The following is a 14,007-nucleotide window of genomic DNA, read 5'->3' as shown; positions in this document are numbered from 1 at the left end:
GAGATGGCCCGGGGAGGTGGGGGTGAGCAACCCCGTGCACCTTGGGGTGCAAAAAGCCAGTTGCACAGCTCATCCCTTCTCACGGGCCCCTCGGACACGGGGGGCGAGGGGGGCATGGTCTGTGCTTCCGTGCAGTGGGAAGCACTGGCCACCCAGTGGGCTGCCGGCCCTCTAGGTATAGCAGCTGCAGCTGGTAGATGGGTGAGGGCCCGGGGGAGGGCGGACGGGTGAGGGGCCGACACAGTCTGGGGGGTCCAGCCACGGCCCCTCCGTGCTGTGGAAGTGTCGTGAGCGTCACTGGGGTGGGCGGGCGGGTGGGAGGATCCGGCTCTCGCGGGGTTCTCTGGACGGTGAGGCCGTGGCCCGCGAGCCTGTGGGCCTGGCTGTGGGTCTCCCAGCGCTCCAGCCCACCGCAGCCTGTGCCCGGACAGACGCGCCACCACCCTGCCCAGGCAGGGCTCCCGGCGCCTCTGGAGTCACGTCGCGTCCCGCAGAGTCTTACTCAAAGGACATGAGGTTCGCCGGTACCTGGAAGAGAAGGCTCGGTCTCTGGTCAGTGTCCCCTCTCTGCGGAGGGGCCGGGGGAGGGATGCAGAGAGGAGGAGCGGGCCTTTCCTGAGCTTGCCAAAGGGGCCGCCGGGTGCCAGGCCCCCACTCCAGACCGTCTTTATGCCAAGAACCTCCCATTCCTAAGTCCGTCCCCCCTCCCCCCCAGGGGAGGCAGGTGGAGAAACTGAGGCTGACAGAGGGGGCGAAGTACAGCATGGCCGGGGCAGCGGGAAGACCGTGGGGTGCCAGCGAGAACCTCGGCAAGAAAAGAGAGGGTGGGCAGAGGGCGGTGGGCACGGGCAAGGAGACACCCGGAATAAGGGGGACGTTTGGGCAGGCTGGGAATCCCACGATCTTCCCAAAACTGTCTCCCGAGGACAAGACCCCAGCTCCCTTTGGGGTGGGATGGGGCAGGAGACCACCCGTCCCTGGATGTTTGATCCGTGATGATATTGTGACCACCCCCTCAGCCCCCGGCTCAGTTCCAGGCCTCCAACTCCAGCGCTGCTCAGCGCTCCAGGAGATCTGAGGATCATCCCTGGGCAGGGTATGGAGCTGGAGACGAGTGTCCTCACCAGGACAGGACAGGAATACAGTGGCACAGCCCTGCTCAAGCTGCCGACGCCGGGAGGGGTCAAAACGCTGCGAGGACAGAGCTGGCAAGGTAGTGCAATGGGTAGGGCATTTGCCTTGCGTGTGTCCGACCTGGGTTCGGTCCCCGGCACCCCACTGGTTGGCTCCCCGTCCACCCCAGCCCTCCAGGAGTGATCCCTGAGCACAGAGCCAGGAGCACCTCAGGGTGTGGCCCCCGAAGGGAAGGAAAACCAAAAGATTCCAGGACAAAGAAAGGCCAGGGACAGCCGCGGGCCTGGTCAGGGTACACGGACAGACCACAGGGACAGGCAAGTCACAGGAGCAAAGACAGGTGTCTGCTCTGTTTACGACGACGAGTTGGAACAACAAAACGAAAGTATGCCCAGAGACGGCATTGAAGAATCCAACGCAGGTGCCCACATTTCAAGGAGGGATGAGAAAAGGAGGGAGGCGAGGAGCCGGGCAGGAGAGAGACGGATCAGGCAGAGACCAGCGCGTGTGTGTGTGTGTGTGTGTGTGTGTGTGTGTGTCTCTGGGGTGGGGTGGGGGAGGTAGGGAAGGGGGGGCGTGTTCCAAGGCCCTGGGGCCTTGCAGGCTGGGTGGTGGGTACAGGGTGTTTGCTGCTGCTGCTGTTAATATCTCCACAGCTGTTGCCTGTGTGGGGTAAGTGTGGACGGTGTTAGCAAAATCTATTCTGAGCACTGATGCGATTCCACAAAGCACCAGAGATGCTTTCTGGTGATGCGGTTCCTTGCGCCCCCCTGTGGGCCGTTTTGGGGCATGGCAGTTGACTGAAATCCTCTGCTCCCCTGTCCCACCCAGATGCAGCTACAGCACCGAGCAGAAAGAGGTGATGAGGAGTGAATTGGAAACGCAGCGGAAACAGCAGAAAACGGGGCTCCCTGGGGCTGGAATGATAGCACAGCGGGGAGGGCGTTTGCCTTGCACGCGGCCGACCCGGGTTCGGTTCCCAGCATCCCATATGGTCCCCTGAGCACCGCCAGGAGTGATTCCTGAGTGCAGAGCCAGGAGTAACCCCTGTGCATCGCCAGGTGTGACCCCAAAAGCAAAAAAAATGGGGCTCCCTCCTCTAGGGCTGAACACGGAATGAAAAATGCCTTCGAGTCGCCAAGGTGCGCCACTGACTCTGTCTGTCCCCTGCCAAACGCCAGCTCTGCTTGGTGGGGCTGTGGCCCCCATCCCCCACCCCCACCCCAGGGGGAACCCAGGCACCCGGCCCTGCCCGGGGCCATTTCAGGGCAGGATCTGCTCCCTCGCATGAAGCCTGGCACTTCGGGCCCTCCTCCCTGCCCAGCGCCAGCTGAGGCCACGGTTGGTCGGCCCAGGCCTGGTCTTCCTGCTACGAAGGCGTTTGCCCAAGGAGGGGAGTGCCATCCCCCTTCCAGGCTCCACGCGCTGTTTCCACCCACACCCCAGCCCCCAGCTCTGCCTCTGGCTTCCTATCCCCTGCCAGGTCTTGAGGGGCCCTGTAAGAGAACACTGCTTTGTCCTTTCTCCCTTGCCACAGGGAGCTTAGGTTTATCGGGTTACACCCATCACAGTGCTCCCGAGTCACTCCCATTCCTCTGTTTATCTGTAAACTCTTCTCTGTGCTCTCCTCCCCAAAGGCTAATCACCTTTTCTCCCTAATCAGATTCTGTTAGCTTGTAAGATCAGATCCTTCTAAGGACACTGAACTTGTACTGTAAATTAATGTCTTTTGCATAGTTTGCCTTAAAGCAATGTCCTTTCTGTATGGACACAGGAAGACAGTTAATATTATGCTTTGTAACTTGGGAGTTGATTGACTCCGAATAATATTTACTCCTGGGCATCTGCTTTCTTGACTCAGTTGCTGAGCGTGGCCGTGTGCTCTCTCGTCTGTGGGACAGTGGCCCTCTGAGTGCAGAGCTCTGGGGTCCCTCGCATCCCAAGGATGGGGAGGGGAAGGGGTGCTGATCCCTGCCCTGGCCCTCCGCCCCAGGCTCACTCTGGCAAAGTTCCCTGTGGGATCTCTGACCCACAGCCCTCCTGAGCTCCCCAGGAGCCGCATGAAGCTCCTCCAGGCCCAGTGCTCTCGCCCGAGACTGGAAGGGCCAAACTCCCCAGCTTCCTCTTCTGGTTCCCGGGGAACACAGGCAGGGCTGGGGGGTTCCTCTCTCTGCCCCAGTTGGGCTGCCAGGCCGAGAGAGCCAGGGGAGCAGAGGGGTGGTGGGCACAAGTTTGGAGTCAGGCTGCCCCGAGTCCCACCCGGTGACACCTAGAGCTGGTGCCAGCCACAATCCAAGCCTCAGTGGCCTCCGGGAGAACTGGGGGTGTCTGGGAACTTACCTCCCATTGGGAGGAGGCGGCCAGTTCCTGCAAGGAAAGCACGTGGAATAGTAACTGAGTCGAAGGCAGCGTGTGCAGAGGAAGGAACCCTGAGCCAGGCCAGCAGCCAAGGTCGCGCTGGCACAAGCAGGACAAGGGTCTTGTCCACTGCTGCGGGCTGCACGGAGCTAACGCTATTAGTGCGGAGGAGGAGGGGGACGGAATCAGTCTTTGGCTGGAGGCTTCCCGTGGGATTGACTTTAGGGGGATGGTCCAAGCAAAAGCTGGACCCTGATCCCCGGGGCCAAGTGGCACCTGCCACCTCCCAGTGTCTGCTGTGATGGTATTTCCTTTGAAAGGGAGCAGATTCTAAATATCAAGGCAGCTTAGTTGTTTTGTTTTGTTTTGTTTCTGCTTTTTGAGCACCCAGTGAGTGTTCGATATGCAAACACTGTAACAAGTCTCACAATGTTACTGGGCCTGCTCGAGCAAGATCCATGAACAATAGGAGGACAGTGACAGTGACAGTGGGTCACACTTGACAATGCTCAGGGGTTCCTCCTGGCTCTGCATTCAAGAATCACTCCTGGCAGTGCTCAGGGGAGCCCTATGGGATACTGGGGATTGAACCCGGGTGGGCCGTGTGCAAGGCAAACACCCTCCCCGCTGTACTATCGCTCCAGCCCCCAAGGCAGCTTAGCTTTAAACCAAGTTCTGTCTGGGGGACACGCGGGAGGGAAGGGAAGGCTGGAGCCCCGTGTCCTCAGGGCCCTTGGAGGGAAGGGGCTCGGGGGAGCTGAGCGGGGTGCATGTGACTTTACCTGAGGCCTGTTGCTTTTACATGCGTCGTCCAAATGCTTGTGCCAGAGTATCGCGTGGAAGCGAGAGCCGGTCTGGAACTTGTAAACATTGCCTGCCGGGCAGAGAAGCAGCGGGTGAGCGGGTGCAGAGAGGCTGGGCCTGCAGCTGGGCAGGAAGGTCAGGGGGCACGGGGGGGGGCAGCTGAGTGGGCAGGGCAGCCCGGCTACCTCCCAGGCCTGGGTGATTCTGGCCCAGGGACCCACACGTGGGGGCGGGGGCGGGTGCAGGGAGCCTCTTCCACACCGAGGCAGCCCTGCTCAGAAGGACCTTTCACAGGCACAAAGGAAACAGCCGTCAGCATCCTCGAACTTCCACCTGCTGCCCATGCTCGAGAGCTCGAGTGCCTTCGAGGGGCAGGCTGAGGCTGGAGGGAGGGTGGGGGCGGGGACCCAAAGAGCTGAGAGGGACGATGCAGCAGCACAGGAGGGGGAAAGGATCTCCTGCGACATCAAGTCACAGATGCAGTGAACACTCCAGACATTTATGACGCACACAGTGAAGGAGACTGCATTCCCAGACCCTGACACGCTTTTATGTGGACCATGGCCTGGCTAGCCTGGTGGCACATGCCCGCTGCTTAGGGACAATACTGTCCTCTGGGATGAAGCCTGGGGAGTGGCCTGGGTGCCCTCCTCCCTGCCCCCTCCCCCCCCAACCATCAGATCCTTCAACCGAGTTTGGGTTAGCATGGTTTTTCCTTCCCAAAGCAGCATCGCGGATTCAGGCCCAGGGCCTTGGGGAAGAGTGGCAGAGAGGCTGAGCGGGGACTAGACACCCCAATGGGTCGGGCCAGACCATCAGCCCCTCCTCCTGCGGTCTGCCCCTAGGCCTTGTGGGACCCTACTTCCCAGTTCAGACCCCAGACCTCACACACTCGAGCGGTCCCTGGCTGAGAGCAGCTCTGGAGTGGTCTACAAGCATATTAGAAATGGTGGGCCACCCACAGGTAGGGGGAGGGTGTGGGATGGGGGGTGTCCTGGGGTTTTTGGTGGTGAAAAATGGGCAGAGGTGAAAGTACAGGTGTTTCATCACTGTATGACCGAGACTTAAACCTGAAAGCTTTGGAACTGCTCTCACGATGATTCGATAAATAAATTTATTAAAAAAGGAAAAAAAATAAAGTAAGGTGGAGTTCATGCTCAATTCAATCAGCCTAATCAATGGCTAATAAATAGCAATATTTCTACATTAAAAAAAAATGGTGGACCAGGGGTCGGAGCCATAGCACAGTGGGTAGGGTGTTTGCCTTGCATGCGGCCAACCCGGGTTCAATCCCCGGCATCCCATTGGGTTCCCCCAAGCACTGCCAGGAGTAATTCCTGAGTGCAGAGCCAGGAGTAACCCCTGAGCATCGCCGGGTGTGACCCAAAAAGCAAAATAAATAAATCAATGAAAGTGAAAATATGTGCAAAATTTCCCAAATGTTAAAAAAACAAAAAAAGGAAAGAAAAGAACAAGAAACGGTGGGCCAGTGTGACTCACCCGCTGGGCCCGCCCTTCAGAATCACAAACTAAACTTCTGAGGAGATGCAAGCCACGCAACTGAAATTCAGTGGACACACTGTCCCCCCACCCCAGCTGAAAACTCTGGGGCACCCGCAGGAGGGGACAGTGCAGCCACACCCACACTCCAAGGCTTCACTAAGAATCTCCACAGATTCATCCCAGGCGTACAGACCCGAAGATTCTGGAGCAGGAAGCCACACACAGGGCCATCCAACACCTCCAACTTGCACGGTACTGAAATTCCAGTAGCAACTGGAGCACACCAAATTAGATGGGAAGGAACAGAGATGCCAACTAAACTCACAAACAAAAACAGTAACACAGAAGGCTCAACTAGCCATGAACAGCTTATTAAATCCTCAGACAGATTCAACAACCTCGTGGTGAAACTGAACAATTTTCATAAATTTTCTTTTACTGAAGTCACTGTCACTGTCCTATCCTCCCATTGTTCAGCGATTTGTTCGAGTGGGCCCAGTAACACTATTAGACTTGTTACTGTGTTTGGTATATTGAGTACTCCCGGGTAGCTTGCCAGGCTTTGGCGGGCCGGCGAGATACTCTCGGTAGTTTGCCAGGCTCTCCCAGAAGTATTCCTGATAATTCCTTTAGCCATTTGGTTGCAACAAGCAACATACAAAAAACAAATCACTAGGGCCGGAGCGACAGTAAAGTGGGTAGGGTGTTTGCCTCGCACATGGACGACCTGGGTTCAATCCCCGGCATCCCATAGGGTCCCCTGAGCACTGCCAGGAGTGATTCCTGAGTGCAGATCCAGGAGTGACCCCTGAACATCCCCGGTGTGAACCAAAAAGCCAAACACACACACACACACACACACACACACACACATACACACACACAAATTACTGTGTGCTTGCTGAGGTGGAAGGCTTGGAAAAAAGGGAAAAGAGTGAGGGGGATTGGTGTTGGAACATTAAAAGGCTGTAACAACTGTATTACGAACAACTCTGTACACCATGGTGTTTAAATAAAGTCAAAAATTAAAAATAAAAAATAAATGGAGGTGGGGCTGGAGTGATAGTACAGTGGGTAGGGTGTTTGCCTTGCACGTGGCTGACCCAGGTTCAACCCCCAGCATCTCACATAATCCCCCGAGCACTGCCTGGAATAATTCCTGAGCACAGAACCAGGAGGAACCCCTGGGTATCATTGGGTGTGACCCAAAAAGTGAAAAAATAAAAAGAAAAAGAAATGGTAGGTGAGGAACTCCCCTTCCTCTGAAGCCCACTGCGAGTTTTCACGAGTGCCCAGTGGCCTGAGAAGCCCTCGGATGTTACGGGGGCCGAGTCGAGGGGCTCAGGTGTCCTCAGCCTTGGGCCCTGATCCAAGACCCAGGCAAAAATCCAAGACTCGGGCAATGGGGAACCTTGTTCTGAGATAGGAGACACCAGCAAGGCCTTTGAGGGTATCAGGGCTCCTGGGCAGGAGGGGGTCAGCACCTCCCTACCTCCCCAGTCTGGCCTTTAATGGCAGCGGGTGAGAAGCCGGAGCCGGAAGGAACTGGGAGGCCTGGTTGGGGTTTTGGCTGAAAGCTCCTTCCGGACTCTCAGCACAGGCAATGAAGGGGTGTCCCTGGCACCCTCCAGCTGCGGGGCACGGCCTTCCTGCACCGCCATGTGCTTTAGGGTGCAACCCTCAGGGCCAGAGGTGAGGTCACAGAGGGGTCCTGCAGGCATGAGGTGGTCTTGCTGTCTCCCAGCAAGGAACCACAAACAAAGCCACTTTTGTGGGCTCCTGGAGGCCAAGTCAGAGGAAGAGCAGCTGCTTCCAAGGTTCCTGGGGGCCCCGAAGGCACAAACGCACGGAAGAGGCGCTAGGGTGGGGTGAGATGCAGACCCCCCAGCTCCAGAGCGGTGGGGTTGGGAGGTTGCTGACCTCTGCAGAGTAGGGTGCACTGGGCACTGCCTACCTTTGTCAGGGTTATTCAGCTGGAAGATGTCCGGGTGCTCTGGGTCGTCAGGCAGCTGCACCATCCAGCCCACGACGGAGACCTTTTTGCCAGGCGTGGATTTGTACTGAAGGGCAGCAAAGATAGAGCCGGGCTGTGTTCTCTGCACCCCAGAGCAGGTGGGCGGCTACCTAGGTCTTCCAGGGATGCTCAGGCCCCGCCCCCACCCCTCCTGGCCACACCTGTTCCAGCCTCTCCCTTTCTGGCCCCGCCCCTCGGGGGCCAGGCCCCGCCCCTCAAGGTCACACCTTTCACCCCCGCCTCTCCAGGCTTCGCTCCGCCGCGTGCCCCCAGGAGCGCCCTTATTCCAGACTTACATGTTTTCTGTCTGTGCCCCGCAGGGACTTGGCCCCATAGTACAGGAGGGTGGACCCCGCGAGGATGACCCAATACCTGGTCCACGAGGACAGCTGCGGAGGCAGGAGGCAGAGTGATGGGTGAGTGAGTGGGTGGGTGGGTGGGTGCTGCCTGGTAGGCCTGCGCTCCAGCCCACCCTCTCCTCGAGGGAGCCCCGGGGAAGCTGGGCAGGGGTGCAGGTGCAGCACTGGTCCCCCGTGCTTGGGGCCGGGACGCGGGGACCCCCAGCTCAGGTCGGGGAAGGCTGCCTGTGGGGTGGAGGGGGGGTTGAGACCCGGTCCTCGTGGCCGGACCCCCAGAGAACGGCCTCGACTGTCTTTCCCGCCCCCACGCTGCTCGGGGGGGCCGCCGTCCTGGTGGGAGAGGGAGGGAGGCTCGGGCTCGGGGGTCCCGGGCGGGGGCCAGCGCGCAACCTGCGCCCCCAGCGCCCCCAGCGGCCGAGCCCGGCGTTGCAGGGCTGCGGCGCGGGGCGCTTTGGGGGCGCCCGGGCCCCCTTGCGTGGCCTCCCCTGCGTGTCCCCGGCGCAGCGTGGGAGTCGCACCCGGCCGACTGGACGCCGCACTCACCGCGGGCTTGCGGCCCTCCTTGAGCAGCGTCTTCCTCCTCAGCGGCCCCTCCATGGTGGGCGCCGCCACCGAGCTGCCCAGCGCGCAGATGCAGGGACCCGTGGGGCTGCGGGGAAAGGGTGGGGGGCTCAGACCGACGCCCCCGGGTGCGGGACGGGGCCGGGCGCCCCCCGCGGCCCGCAGCCCACTGCGCAAGGCCGAGCCCCGGCTGGACCGACGCCTCTGGCCCGGCTCCCACCGGGCCTCGGGGGGCGCCCTCCCCACCCATGCCCCGGGGTCTGGGGTCCTGAGCCCACGGGAGCAGGGAGGTCCCTGGGGCCGGCAGGAGGGAAGGGGCGGGGGGCTGGGGGTTCCGTGCCCCCAGCACCGGTCGGGCGCCACCTGTCGGTGATGACGTCCAAGTGCACCCCCGTCCCAGGGGCGCGCCTGGGCCCCCGCCAGCTGCCCCGTCCCCTCCAGTCCCCGCGGGAGTCACCAAACCGAGCTTCCAACCGCGCCACAGTCCCACCACCCAGGCAACACCAAGCCCTAAGTGCTCTGCCAGGGTCTCGCACCTGCCCACATGGCTGGATCCTCCTCCCTGTGCTCCCTGCCCTCCTCCTACCAACCCACCCCAGCGCCCCTCCCCTCCCCCGCCCTCTCCCCTCCTTCCTGACTATTCTCCGCACGGTCCGGTCCGGTCCGGTCCGGTCCACCTGGTCGTGTCGCCCCCATCCCTGGCTCCACTGGTGTCCTTTAAGGAATCGGCCATCGTGTCCTCGGGCGCATACACCTGGCCAGTCTCGGCCCCCTCAACTTCTCCCCCCCACCACCACCACTGGGCAGTGCCAGCCTTTCCCTCTCTGCCCAATGCCCCGAGCTTCGTCCGCTTTGCCCCCTGGGCTGCACCCACCTGTAGGCGCAGCTCCGGGTCCGGGGGGAATTCCGAACGGGGACCCGCCAGTTGGGCCCCAGTGTGGCGTAGAGGCGTCCCCTGCTTCAGAGGGAAAGGGAGACATTCAGCAACGGCCTGGAAACCCCCCCAAACCCAGGCCCCCACTGGGCCACAGGGAGCCCTGACCTCCCCCCGCCCGGGGCTGCCGGCACATTGGGGTGCACCCCAGAGCCTCCTCCAGGTGGGACCCCTTCCTTCAGGGCCGGGGGCAATTACAGTCCAGACACAACTGGCCCCAAAGGCTGGGTGAGGTGTAACAGAGGACCCCAGTTAAAATGCACAGGACCTGCAGCATGGCACAGGGGCCAGGGGGGATGGTGCCTGGGCCCAGCCAGGCCCAGCCCACCCCTAACATTCCCCGCAGCCTCCAAGGGTCCCTGTTCCAGCCTCTTGGGGCCCCCACGTGGCCTTCTCCAGCGGAGGGTGGAAGTGGCCCCTCTTTCCTCTCCCTCCTGGCTCTTGGCAGGACCCTCCGGAGTCCCCAGGGACTCCACACTTTCAGCTGGACAGTGGGGTCACCCGACGTGGCACGTCCTCATCAAATGCCCCCTTTCTGCAGCCAGGCCGGGGGGTTCTTTTGTCCCAGGGTCAGGGTCGTCTTTATTCTCCGCAGTGGACATCATCCTGGTGGGGACACCAGTTCCCACGGGGGGCTCTGTGCGGACCCCTGCCCCTCCCATCTCGCCTCTCGGGCGGCCACTCATAACCACCTCCTAGGGACCCCACGACCGCTGCCACCCAGACCATCACTTGGGGACAGCAGCACTCTGTCCAGCAGAGCTGATCCCCCTGATCGTGGGCGTGGTATGTGCTCAGCCCGAGGCCCCAGGAGTTCTGCGTCCCCACCCTCCCCACCGGTCCCCCCATGGGGGAAGACGACGGCCAGTGTGGGCCCCCACCCCAAGCGGCACCTCACCGGACCCTCCCTCTCCGACGGGGCTACCCCCAGTTCCAGGGGAAAGGCTAGTGACCCTGCCTGGTCTCCTCCCAATCACAGCACAGACGGACCAGTAGATGACAGGGACCGACAGATGACGGGGACCGACGGATGACGGAGCCGAGGTGTGGGTGGTGGACACGCCGCGTCACATGCCCCAGCTCACAGGCTTCTCCGGAGAGCTACCTGGCGGTGTCAGGCAGGGGTGAGGGAGGCCAGAGGGCTCGGAGTCCACTGACAGGGCGTGCCAGGGCTGTGGGGTGCTCCGGGGAGAGCTGTGAATTACCGAGGCTGCAGCTTGTCCTCCCGCAAAGGGGAAACTGAGGCACAGAGCCGTGAAGACACTTGGCTGAGGCCTGAGCCCCGCCGGCCAGGACTGGAGTCTCTGCGGGACCCTCCGGCTGGCTCCTGCCGGTCGGAGCCTCATGCGGGGGTGGACATGGCGGTGCCCCTGCATGAGGGAGCCCTGAACCTCCCGGACCACGGTGCGCCCCGGGCGGGCCCAGCCCCCAGTACAGAGCAGCGGGGAAACCACAGGGCATTGTCAGATGCTCCTCCTCTCCCCGCAGTGTGCGAGGGACCCAGTTCCTGTTTGAGTGAGGGGACTAAGAACAAGGGGGTGATCCCACCTGCTCTCCTCCCCACTCCCCTTTCCCCCTGGTCAGCCTGTCATCAGGGACGGACGAGCAAGTGGGTGCGACGGGAGGCTGCTATGGGCTTCCCCTGGACGGAGCACTCTCCTGGGAGCAGCTGGCACGCAGAAGTGGGGTGGGGCCTCCTGCAGTGCTGGCTGTGGTAGACCCAGGCAAGTTGGCACTCTGCCCCCGGACCCCGGCAAATCTACTGTGGGACGTCCGGGGCCAGAAAGACCCGAAGGAACAGGCAGCGGGATGTGGGGAACCCCAGAGCCGGGGAATCTCTCCGGGTGACCTGGGGGCGCCCCCTCCAGAACCTCGGCATGCAGGGGGCACACCTGAACGTCCCCGTCCATGCACCGTCCCTGCTGGGGGAACCAAGGCTGCGCAGGCCCCCGTTCTCTGGGCTGGACAGGAGGCAGGCCCTGTCGTCCCCACGAAAGCACGATGACGAGGACGGGGAAGAGACTGGTGTGAGGAGGAGGAGGAGGGTTGGGGGTGGGGGGGGTGAAGATGCGGGAGACCATGGTAATGGAGACGGCCACGAAGATGCCAATGACAGTGAAGGTGGAGATGACAGCGGCAAAGATGTTGGGGTGATGGTGACGGAGATGGTGATGATGGTGGTGAAGGAGATGGTGATGGTGATGATGGTGATGGAGATGGAGATGGTGATGATGGTGGTGATGGAGGTAGTGATGATGATGATGGTGATGGAAATGGTGATGTGATCATGGTGGTGATGGAGATGGTGATGGTGATGGAGATGGTGATGGAGATGGAGATGCAGATGGTGATGATGGAGGTAATGGAGATGGTGATGATGGTGATTGTTGGATATTAACACTAAATGTTCAAGGCCTCATCAGTAAATTGCCCCTTTTCCTCCTCCCAGAGATGATTACAGTGCTCCTGCGAGCCCCCCTAATCCCCAGAGTTTATCTTTAACCTTTCCTTTGTGTTTTACCTCTCATTGTTACATTCCCCAAATCAGTCTCGGTTATTCACAGGCCAAAAATTCCTGATAACTCTGGACTTTGTATTTGTGGTGAATTACCTGCTTTTCTATTTGCCCTGTAACCTTTTCGTATTTCACTACAGAGCAATGCTCTTTGCTTAAACACAAAGACCGTGAGTGCTGTGCTCCTAACAGCTGGCAGTTGACTGACTCGGAAATAGATCCGGGCGTCTCTCACTGTGACTTGACTCAGGCTTCAGTTGCCAGAGTTCTGACACCCCACAAAGGGAGGTCCCACTGTGGGACTGGGATGGACCCGAGGTGAGCGGTGAAGCTACCCCAGCATCGAAATGGGACGGTCTAGCCTAAACCCACAATCTGACGGGCCCTGGGCCAGGTCCACCCACGGTCAGATGTGCCCCAGGCCGATCCACGTGCAGTTTGTGCCGGGTCTCCCCATCTCCTCTGTGGACTGTCCGGTCCCCGGCTCTGCTCAGTGGCCCCCTGGCCAGACTCCACGGAGTTCCCAACACAACGGTGAGCACTGCTGGGCTGTTTCCTGTACCCCAACACAACGGCAAGTACCCTAGGCACTTCCTGTACCAGATGCCACCCTCCTCCGTACCCTAGCTCCACGGTGGGTGGGCTCCCCGCAAGTCCACTCCCGGGGGCCGGGGGGAGAGGTGGCCGGGGGCTATCATACCTGTCAGGGCAAAACTGACGCCATGACAGGCGGCAGCAATCTGCAATATCAGCTAGACCTCAGGTTCAGTTCCTGGAACTGAAACGGTCTCAGGTTCCCGGCAATGAGACAATGCATAACTAGCCAACCGGAACCCACCTGGAAAGTTCCTGGGCCCAGCAAGTGGGCTCGATCAATCAATCACAACGCCCCAGAAATCTGCCTTTTGTTAACCCTAAAAGTTAACCCTAAAAGTTGGGCTGGAGCGATAGCACAGCGGTAGGGCATTTGCCTTGCGCGCAGCCAGCCCAGCCGAGCCGGGTTCGATTCTTCTGCCCCTCTTGGAGAGCCCGGCAAACTACCGAGAGTATCCTGCCCGCACGGCAAAGCCTGGCAAGCTACCAGCGACGCATTCCATATGCCAAACACAGTAACGACAAGTCTCACGATGGAGACGTTACTGGGCCCGCTCGAGCAAATCGATGAACAACGGGAGGACAGTATTTGTTTTGTGTTTGTTAACCCTAAAAGAATAAGTATGTATGTATGTATGTATAGTCTCCTGCCCCTGCGCCTGGCTGTCCTCGCCGGGGCCCCTTGGAGGGGAGCGGGTTGAGCTTTCCTCCCCGCCCTGACCAGGGCTCCGGCAGCCGAAGACCTCGAGGACCAGCCACCACCATGCTGAGACCACTCTCCACATGCATGAAGGTACCGGCAGAGGAACAAAGGCAAGCGGGTTCCGGGGCCGAGATCTCCAAGCCTACTCGGATCGGGGCTGAGTATCCTCCACCCAGATCCTCCGAATTCCAGTAGGCGGGGGTCACACCCACCAACTGGCCCCCTGGCGCCGTGTAATCCCATCAACGGCCAAGACTCAGAGACTATAAAATCCAGCTCCCGGCGGGCCGTGCGACATCTTATCAGGACATCTTTTTATGACATCTTATTATCTCATTCCTACTTTGGACAAACTGGCAGGCTACCGAATGTAGCCTGCCCACACGGCAGAGTCTGGCAAACTCCCTGTGGCGTACCCAATATGCCAAATACCAGTAACAATGATGGGTCTCATTCTCCTAAAGAGCCTTGAATATAATCTCAGGGCTAGGATGAAGGAGACGTTACTGGGGCCTGCTCGAGGCAATC

General features: G+C 60.3%; 1 protein-coding gene across 9 annotated transcripts in view; it reads right to left on the bottom strand.

The window, feature by feature from the left end:
• Positions 1-330: 330 nt before the first annotated feature.
• RALGPS1 (Ral GEF with PH domain and SH3 binding motif 1) overlaps positions 331-14,007 on the bottom strand; it is a 191,865-nt gene continuing 178,188 nt past the window's right edge. For 3 of the 9 annotated variants that reach the window (XM_056108875.1, XM_056108881.1, XM_056108876.1), the window contains 7 exons: positions 9,608-9,691; positions 8,716-8,821; positions 8,110-8,202; positions 7,754-7,859; positions 4,275-4,366; positions 3,475-3,501; positions 331-528 (listed from right to left, as the gene is read on the bottom strand). In XM_056108875.1, coding sequence (XP_055964850.1) covers positions 499-528; positions 3,475-3,501; positions 4,275-4,366; positions 7,754-7,859; positions 8,110-8,202; positions 8,716-8,821; positions 9,608-9,691 — 538 coding nt within the window. In that variant the 3' untranslated portion in view covers positions 331-498. The remainder of the gene's footprint in view (positions 529-3,474; positions 3,502-4,274; positions 4,367-7,753; positions 7,860-8,109; positions 8,203-8,715; positions 8,822-9,607; positions 9,692-14,007) is intronic. The other 6 variants (XM_056108877.1, XM_056108882.1, XM_056108879.1 and 3 more) reach the window with 3 other exon arrangements.

This window comes from Sorex fumeus, unplaced genomic scaffold, assembly GCF_029834395.1.
Source record: "Sorex fumeus unplaced genomic scaffold, SorFum_2.1 ptg000233l, whole genome shotgun sequence".
NCBI classification, from domain to species: domain Eukaryota; kingdom Metazoa; phylum Chordata; class Mammalia; order Eulipotyphla; family Soricidae; genus Sorex; species Sorex fumeus.
This window is presented reverse-complemented; position numbering and strand designations above follow the sequence as displayed.